At 52.6% G+C, this 9,411-nt stretch overlaps 1 protein-coding gene across 1 annotated transcript in view; it reads left to right on the forward strand.

Moving 5' to 3' along the window:
* Nucleotides 1-4,068, forward strand: part of PACS2 (phosphofurin acidic cluster sorting protein 2) — a 75,154-nt gene extending 71,086 nt beyond the window's left edge. The window contains 3 exon segments of the mRNA XM_030953188.1: nucleotides 175-401; nucleotides 2,694-2,807; nucleotides 3,744-4,068. Coding sequence (XP_030809048.1) covers nucleotides 175-401; nucleotides 2,694-2,807; nucleotides 3,744-3,862 — 460 coding nt within the window. The 3' untranslated portion in view covers nucleotides 3,863-4,068.
* Nucleotides 4,069-9,411: the final 5,343 nt, after the last annotated feature.

The following is a 9,411-nucleotide window of genomic DNA, read 5'->3' on the forward strand; positions in this document are numbered from 1 at the left end:
TGCATCTCTCAGGGGTGGCTTCTTGGGCTTCTGTAATTGCTGAGTCTCACTATGAAATGTCACTGCCTGACTGCCCAAAGAGCCAGCAGTTTATCCTTTGAGCAGCAATGCAGCCACTCCAACAGAATCCTGCTGAGAGGCATGCAGGAATTACCACCTCCTCTTGTTTCCCAGCCAGGGCCTCGGTGCTGAGCTGATGGGCCTGCAGGTGGATTACTGGATTGCAGCCCCACCCGTGGACAGGAAGAGAGACCCAGAGAAGAAGGACCCCTCCACCACCAAAAACACACTGAAATGCACTTTCCGGTCCCTGCAGGTCAGCAGGCTCCCTGCCAGCGGCGAGATCGCCACCACGCCAACCATGTCCATGACTGTGGTGACAAAAGAGAAGAACAAGAAAGGTACGGTGTCCTTCTGTCCCTGTCGTATTTCCTGAAAAATCCCTTTGCCAGGATTTCTTCTCCTGGGAAGCTGAGAAGCCTCAGAAAAGAATGAAAACAATAATTATCTGATTTCTTCTGCTGTGTTTGCTGCTTTGGAATGTGGTATGGAGATCGTTTACCAACAGGTGCATGTTTAATTGGTTTCCTGTGAATTGTTTTTACTTATTGACCAATCACCATCAGCTGTGTCAGACTCTGAGGAGTCAGTCACGAGTTTTTATTATTCATTCTTGTTAAGCATTCTGTCTGTATCCTTCTATTTTTATAGTAGTTTTAGTATAATATGCTATGATATATAATATGCATATGCTATGACATAATATGATATATAATATAATATCAGCCTTCTGAGAACGTGGACTCAGATTCCTCATCTCTCTCACCTCGTCCTGGGGACCTCACAAACTCAACATCCTTCTGTCCCTGTCCTGCTGCTCCAGGGCTGCCTGACTTGTCAGTGCTGGATTACAGCATCTCAGTCCTATTTTTATCCCCAAAATCCGAATCAGTTGATGAGGAGTGACTGTGTGAAGTGATAGGGTTTGGAAGGGTGGTTCCTCTGCGAGAGGTGAAAAGGAGATGTGTTCATCCTGGTGGCTGAAGCCATCACCCAAAAGGGCAAGGTGGGGACAGAGCAAGGACATGCAGTAGGCCATGCCTGGACAGTTTGCCTGTGTTCCTTGGGAGCCTGCTGGTGCTGTGTTGGGATATTGGATTGGATAAGAGGCAGCTTGTGCCCCAGCACCAGTGAGGGTAAATGAGCCCCTCCTTTCTGGCAGTGTGCTGGAAACTTGGGATAACTTTACTTTCTGGGATGATATCCCCGTCCTGTGAGCCTTTAGCTCAAAAGAGGCACAGAGAATGAAAGAGGCATGTAAGGGAAAACAAAAGCCCAGCAAGTATCACAGATCCCTGTGAGGTGACAAAGCAGGAGTACCTCTGAACTGGAGTGTGGGGCCTCCCTCTCACCTCCTGCACCCCACAAGAGCCAGCGAGGGGATTCAGAACCTGGAGCAAAGTCCTGGGAGGAGCAGCTGAACTGGGGGTGTTCAGCCCAGAGAAAAGGAGGCTCGGGGTGACCTTATCACTCTCTACCACTGCCTGACAGGAGATTGGAGCAAGGTGGGAGTCAGTCTCTTCTCCCAGGTAATGAGAGACGGGGCATGAGGAAGTAGCCTCAAGGTTTGCCAGGGGAGATTTAGATTAGCTATTAGGAAAAATTTCTTCACCAAAAGGGTTGTGAAGCCCTAAAAGGGGCTGCCCAGGGCAGTGGCCAAGCCACCATCCGCCCATGCTTGAAGGTATTTAAAAGATGTATAGATGTGACACTTGGGGACATGTTTTAGGGATGCAGTTGGCAGTGTTAGATTAGCAGTTCAATTCAATGACCCTGGAGATCTTTTCCAACCTCAGTATTTCCATGATTTTAGAATTCTTATGCTTTTGCACAGAATGGTTTGTGGGTCAAAAGGAAGTAGAAGATAAATACTCTCCTGCTCTTAAACTCGTGGCTTTATTTTCTCAAACCAAACGAACAAAATGGCATTTTGAATGTTGTCAGTGATTTTGTATTTGCTCCTGGCCTTGGTAATGTGAAACATTTTAGAAATTGAGAACAGCTCTGCAACAAATTATTTTCAAGGAAGCACAAGGCAGTTCTGCATTTATATTTTGCCTACCAGTAGTTGTCCTTCACAACATCCTCTGCCAGTAGGCCTGGGAGTTGCTCCTGGTGGACTCAGAGAAGGCTGGCAGGGCCTCCTGGGCTGCAGGACATGGGTACACAGCCCTGCAGCCAGGTCACTGCCAGGCCAGCACAGCTGTGGCCCTGCTGGGGCTGAGCTGCCAGCCCTGGTGACACCCTTTGGGAGTGTCCTGCTGGTGGGAGAAGCAGTCCTGAGACACTCCAAGCGTTCTTCCCTGGGGTGGCCCAGCCTGCAGCAGAGGTGTTCAACACCACCAGCTTTTGTGAAACCAGTTTGTACATCTTTGCTTATGCATTTGGACAGCTCATGCCCTTTGGGGTCAGGATTATGAGCTGGGAAGGCTTCACAAAGAGACATTTAGGAATAAGATGCTCATGTGCATCAGTGATGGTGCTCAGCACTGACAGACCCCTGCCAAAAAGGGAGGATCTTAGGAGTAAGAATTTTCAGACAGGAATGTTTAAATGCAAAAGCTCAAACAAGAATCAGTGCAGCTCCTGTGAGTGGCACAGATTGACCTTGTGCTGGTTTGCTTTTCTTCCAGTGATGTTTTTGCCCAAGAAAACAAAGGACAAGGAGGTTGAGTCAAAGAGCCAGTGTATTGAAGGAATCAGCAGGCTGATTTGCACAGCGAAACATCAGCAGAACATGCTGCGTGGTGAGTGCCTCCCTTTGGGTGCTGGGGCAAGGCTCACATGCTGTGATTGTCCTCCAGGCAAAGGGCTGGGCTGGTGTCCTGCCCTGTGCCCTGCAGCTAGCATGGTGGGGATATTCCTGGGGAATGGACTTCAGTGTGCCCAGTACGGGGGAAGACTTTAATAGGTCTGGGATATGGGAAAATCCTCCTTTAGCTGGCTCTGAGTCAGTGCTCTGGATGAGGACAAGGGTTGGACAGGGCTCCATTCCCCTCTCTGTCATCCCCTGCTTCTCTTGCACATCTGGTGCAAGTGTTGGTTGGTGGCAGGTGGTGACATTGTGGCTGCTCCTCTGGGCAGGACACTGGCACATGCTCATGCTACAGCAGGAGCCATATATGCATCTTGTAGACATTCCTGGAGTGTCTGTCAGTGGAGCTGGACACCCAGGAGCAAAAATACCCTGTAGCCTGTTCAGTTAGTAATCCCCAACAGAGGGACCTGCTTGGGTCCTTCATCCTGGCCCGGTCCCTGTGAGACTGGCGGCATGAGGGGTGCTCACAGGACATGTGTCACCTCTCTGGGAGACATGGATGTCCTGGTGAGAGTGCCAGTGAGGAGAGACCGATGTCCATCTCTGTAAGAGTGCATTTGCCCAAAAAAGAAAATGAGGTGTGCTGAGGAAATCTGAGAAGCTGGATCAGGTGACACTGAAATCAGCAGTCTGGGGAGCTCTGGTGTCAGTGAGTGCTGCTGGAACAACAGCCTGAGCTCTTCTCCCCAAACCTGGTGTGCTCCTCAGCCTTTCTCCCTGTGAGTGCAGCTCAGTGGGGCAGAGCAGCTGAGCGTGGCCGGGCCTCCCTCTGCCGACTGCAGGGGAATTCTGGCAAAGCTGCCTCAGGCTGGCCACTTCCCCTCAGCATTTCTTAACTCTGCTGTCTTTTTACCCTCCCCTGCAGTCCTGATCGATGGCGTGGAGTGGAACGACGTCAAGTTCTTTCAGCTGGCAGCACAGTGGTCCTCTCATGTCAAGCACTTTCCCATCTGCATATTTGGACACTCCAAATCCAACTTCTAGCTGTGCTCGGCGCAGGGACCTTCTGCCCATCCCGAGGACTGCACACCAGGAGCCAGGAACTGCGTGCCAACTCTGACTCGTGTCGCTCTGCCCTCTCCTGCAGAATTAATTACAGATGTGCTTGGATTACTTTTGAATTACTTTTTTCTATTAACTCTTAAGTTTACTACAAAGGAAGGAAACCCCTTTAAACAAAGGCAAAAAAACCCCAACCAACCAACCAACAAACCAGTCTTAAATATAGATGTGCTGACAACGTGAAGTCGTGGGGGAGTTGGCAGGAGCAGGCAACCTGCCCAAGAACACCTACCACTTACGAGCAGATAGCTGAGTAACTGCACTGCTTATTAACCTGAGACCTCATTGGTGTGAGTGGGCTGGGGGAGCCGTGGATCAGCTCGAGCAGATTTTGCAGAAGATCGTGTGCATTACGTGCGTTTGGCCCCCGCTCTGTATTTCTAGGAGAAAAGGATGGCCAGTCTTTCTTCCTGCTGCCAAAGGATGAGAGATCAGCGAGTCTGGAGGGAGTTCAACTGTCTGGTGTGGAAAGCAAAGCCACTTGCAGAGTTAGGGAGGTCTGGAGAGGAGATCCCCTTCGGAGCATGAAGCCTGCCATGGGGACAGGCAGGTGTTGGTGCTGAAGCGATGCCTGAGGAGGGTTGGGCAGGAACAGGAATTAGGGAATCACTAAGTATAAGGAAACTCCCGTGTCCCAGGTCTGTGACAATGACCAAACCTGGCCAGTCTCTGTGTTCCCCAGCTGGCTGTGCTGCTGAGGGGCACCACGTCAGTGGGGTCGCTGCTATTACATACTCACACCGATTATTTACCTGTCAATAAAACCTCGTCCAGCCTCGAAAGGGAAAGGATTTTTTTCAACAGCTGCAGATATTTTTAATGCTTTCTAAAAAAATAAAATAAAATAAAACCAAAAAATAACAGGAAAAATATTAATTTGCCAAAAAAAACCCCACAAACCCCGGAAGATGAGCCGTTGTCTGTGGAGTGATGCATCACTGTAGTGGCTGGACTGGGAGCCAGCCAGGCACTCTGTGTGTCCAGCTGCCTTCCTGCCCATGTGTCACACTGCACACCTGAGGTGGCACAGGCTGCTCTGTCAGGTGCTGGGTGGGGTATGGGGAGCAGGGTGTTGTTGTCGTGTGGAAGAAGAGACATCTCTGGCATTTCAGGCTAAGGGACTGAAATTTCTGATGGGGGCCCTTTTGGGTCCCCCCTTGTGGGCAAGCCAGGCTCTGTGAGCATTTCCAGAAGGCACTTTCTGAGGGCAGTGATGCTTTTCAACTGTTTTCTTCTTTTTTTTTTTCCCTGATCCCTTACATTTGGGTTTCCAAAGGCTTGGGGAGCCCGCTTAGTGCTGCACGGCAGGTCCTGCTCTGCCTGGCCACCAGCTGGCTCCCAGGGCAGGTACTGGGGGTGTGCTCTGCTGGCAGGGAGCTTCTGAGGTGAGAGCTGCATCTTGTGCCTGTCACAGCTTGGGCTGCTTCACCAGCTGATGTCATGAAACCTTTCCCAGCACAAGGGCACCCTCCATGGCCGGGGCCTGGGTATTCCCTTCAAAGCACGCGGGGAGGAGGACGCTGTCCCCGGCCTGGTGGCACGCTGCTGGGTAGGACACGCTGCTGGGTAGGACACGCTGTCTAGCTGCAATACTTCGTTCTTCCTGCCTGCTGTGGGCTGGCTCCTGGCTGTGGCAGAAGCTGGGCTGTAGGGGGATGTTGTTGTGTCCCTCAGCTGATGTTTTTGGGTGACCTGAGCTGATGCTCTGGGGCTGTACAGCGTTGCCTAGCAGCGGCAGTGTGGGAGAGGGTGTATAAGCACATCACATCTTTATCGAGGCTGTTGCATCAAAAAAAAAGCTTTGTAAAAGGAGATTAGTCAGTGTGTGATTTCTCCCTCGAATTTCACACTGGTGTGACAAGGGTGATTGGGCTGGGTTCCAGCTGTGTGCAGCCTGGGCAGCTCTGGTGGTGCTGCTGCAGAGGTGGGTTGGACTGACTGACTGCAATAACTTTGTTTACTGGGGGGTGAGGGGAGAACCATCACTGTGCTCCTCTTTGTATTTCAACCTACTGTAAAGAAGAAATCTGGTAGCTAGGACAGGGTTTCCAGAGTCCTGCCTATCAAATGTGTGTTGCCCTGCTGTACTCTGTGTGTGTGTGTGTACGTGTGAGAGAAACACTTCTGCTCGTTGCATTTCATGTTGGTTTGTGTTTTGTTCTGACTTTATACAAGCAAATTCATCGGGAGACTCTCTGTACACCTGAGGGCTTGATTTCCCCTGTGTGGAAAGCTGTAGTTGCTCTGAACTGCGTCTTCCACGCAAGAAAACATCCTGACTCCTCAGCCTTGTTATCCCAAAGGGAGTCCAGCATGGCAGGCTGGGCCTGCCTGTGGGCAGCTGTGTGCCCAGGGGTGGCTGTGGTGTTTCCTGGCCCTGGAGGCAAGGGCTGGCATGCAAATTTGGTGGCACAGCTCTGATCAGGTTGTTGTGCCTCTGCTGTTTCTCCTGTGGAGCCACTTTGTGCAGCTGTTTCTTTCCCTGTCTGGAGTGGAAACAGTTTTCTGTCTCTAAGAAAAATGAGCGTCAAAGCACATGGCTCAGACTGCTTTGGGAAGCAGCTTTAGATCTGGTCCCATGAATAGTGACTGATCTCAGGTTTCCCAACTTCCCCACAGTTTCTGGGGAAGTTTCTTGCTGGGAGTGAGCTCTGCTGGCCTGAAGGATCACCACTGTGGGATGAGGAGAAGTTTCTGGGGCAGCAGAGGGCCTGTGCCTGCAGAGCTGTGCCAGCCTGTGGGGTTGGGTTGTCGTGGCCGTGTCAGCGAGTGCAGAAGGATGGCTTAGAGCAGAGAGCTCTGTGTTCAGCTCTGGAGACTTTGGGCAGGGAAGGTACATTTCAAATGAAGAAACTCAGGGGGGCTATCTCCCTCCTGCTTGCTTTGGAGCTGTGTGGTCTGACAGCAAAGGCAGGGCCTGGGGTGAGCAGCACCTGAGTGGATCTCTAGCCAGGAGGTGCTTTGAAGGTGGTGTCCCCTGGTGTGTCCCTTTCTCTGTGTCCCAGAGCTCACCCCAGCCCGGTGAGGGCCGGTCTCTGCTGCCCCTCTGGCTGTGGCTTCTCCGATCTCTGGTTTCTTTTCCAGCTGCTGTGGGCAAGGCCCCCGGCTGGCTCGGGGGTGAGCTCTGGGAGGGGCTGGCTCCATGCTGGGCTGACCTAGTTTAGCAGCTCCGGAGAGCAGATGAAAGATGGAAGGGGTTTGTGGCATCATGTTGCACCCTGAGTGCTTCCTGCTCCTCTGGCTTAAGTTTCCTGGAGACAAAGGCTGGGCTTCAGCCCTGCCAGCGCTCAGCCAGGCCGGCTCTGCTGTGGTGCTGGCGGTGTCAGGGACAGCTCGTGTGGCTGCTCCAGCTCCGTGCTGCAGTTCCCATCCAGCCCAATTGTCACTTCCCATGGCAGTGGTGACTGCAGAGCCCTCCTGAATTACACATGAGTTCAGGGAGACCCGTGGTCTCTTTGGCTATGTTTTGCTGCTTTAGTTAGAACACGAGATAAAGCTTGTGGCTTTATCCTGCAGAGAGGGCAGGGGTAGGTGGCTGGCAGGTTTCTGGGGCTGACGAGATGTGCTTGTTTGCTTTCCATCATCACACTCAGCCAGGAACCACACTGCCCTGTGCTTAGCCTGTGATTGCAGAGAAGGCCCTGTCTCTCACCAGCAGCGTGTGCTGGTGGGAGCACTGGAGAGCCAGGGCACAGGATGTTGCACCTGGAGTCTCCAAAGTTAAGAGGGAAATCACGTCAAAAGGCAGCAGAACCCGTGGTCTTTTCCTGCTGCTTGGTGTGCTAAGGGATTGGGAAACTGGGATTAGGACAGTGGGGCCATGTTGCTGTAAAGGGCTTGGGGCCCTGGAGCTTTCTGGAAATTAGGTTGAATGTGTCTGTCCCCTTCATCTGGGGGGTCTTGATCTCAGCAGATATTTGAGTGGTGGCATTTTAATGTAGCACTCTCTCTGGGCTTAACCTGGCAGGAGAAGGCCAGAAATGAGCAGCAGCATATCCTGGAGGTTTCCTGGAGCCTCTTCAATGGTATTCTCATGGGAGATGTTCCTGGCAGGGCTGGCTCCTGCAGGAAGGATCACTCTGGTGCTTTGGGACAGACTGGGGCAGAGGGGGATGTGCCAACTTGTGAAGCAGCAGGTTGCTGGTTTCCTTTAGGAAGAGGGCCACTGTTCTGGGGTCACATCCAGCCAGCTGCTGGCTGCAGCCCTGGCTGGACAGTGGCTGGAGCGTGGCCTGCCTGGCTGTGAACGTGCCCCAGCCGTGGGGAAGCGCCTGAGTTCCGGGGCTGCGTGCCACCAGGCTTGTCGGACCGCGGCGTGAGAGGGGACGTTACCACTGTGTAGATTCCCGAGCTGTCCATCTGTTTCATTGTTGTATTGTTTGGGTTCTAGGGTTGTTTTTTATGAAGACAGATTAAATGTAAATAGCCTTTTTTTTGGAACAAACTGCAACGTGCTCGACCTCGTCAACTATTTTATGGTACACTAATGCAACACTAATAAAACTGGACATGAAAGCACACACCTGTCCCCTGAGTCGTCTCTCAGCAGGGGCTGCTCTGGCATGCCCGGGGCAGTTGTTTGCAGGAGGAAACAGCAGCATGGCTTTCTGCCCTGGGGGTTCTCTTGTGTTATTTATCCAGCTGCCACTTCCAGGGCAGAGCTGGTGGATTGGCACATCCTTCCCAGCACCAAGCACTCCTCTGGTTTCTGCAGCCCTGCTGCTCTCCCAGCTGCCTCCTCTCCCAGAAGGATCTGCACACACCTCCTGCAGCTCTCCTGGATATGACAGCCCTCTCCAGCACTCAGTCCTCACCTCTGCACAGCAGGGAAGGACCAGGCTGGTGCCTGTTTCTCATCTGGGGGCTGCATTGGATGGACACAGTGGTGTTGGGGTACCAAGGGGGGCATCTCAGGGAGGAAGACTGAGGCTGTGGGAGCCTGAAGCTGTGTGTGCTCCTGGGAGGACTGTGGGATGGACAGGGATGTGTGGGATTCCAAGAACCTGGGCTTGGTGCTGGGGTGTCGGAAGGTGAAGAGATGAAGGAAAGAGGAGAGCTAAGCTGTTGTTTTGAGGAAGGAAGGTGAAGAAGAAATTGTGAGAAATGGGCCTATGGTCCTTAAGATCCAGGGTGTTGGAGGCAGAAATGGGAATGCTGTGCTGGAGCAGCCTTATTGTGCTGTCCTGACCCAGGGGTGAGGGATGGAGAGGTGACAGCTGGTGGAGCAAAGAGCTGGGGTGAAGGGAGCCCCTCAGAGCAGGCCAGGCTGCTCTCAAGGGGCACGGCTCTCTGTGGATAGCTCAGATGCTCTGCGTGGCCCGGCCAGGTGCAGATGCATTTATGGCCCAAGCCCTTTCCTGGAAGAGGGGACACAAAGCCCATGCATGGTGGCACAGAGCAGGCATTGGATCATTCCAGGGAGGAGGAATGGGGCTAGCTCAGGAGAGGGCAAGATCAGTACTCTGGAGTGC

The sequence above is a fragment of the Camarhynchus parvulus genome, chromosome 8 (assembly GCF_901933205.1).
Source record: "Camarhynchus parvulus chromosome 8, STF_HiC, whole genome shotgun sequence".
In the NCBI taxonomy this organism is placed as follows: domain Eukaryota; kingdom Metazoa; phylum Chordata; class Aves; order Passeriformes; family Thraupidae; genus Camarhynchus; species Camarhynchus parvulus.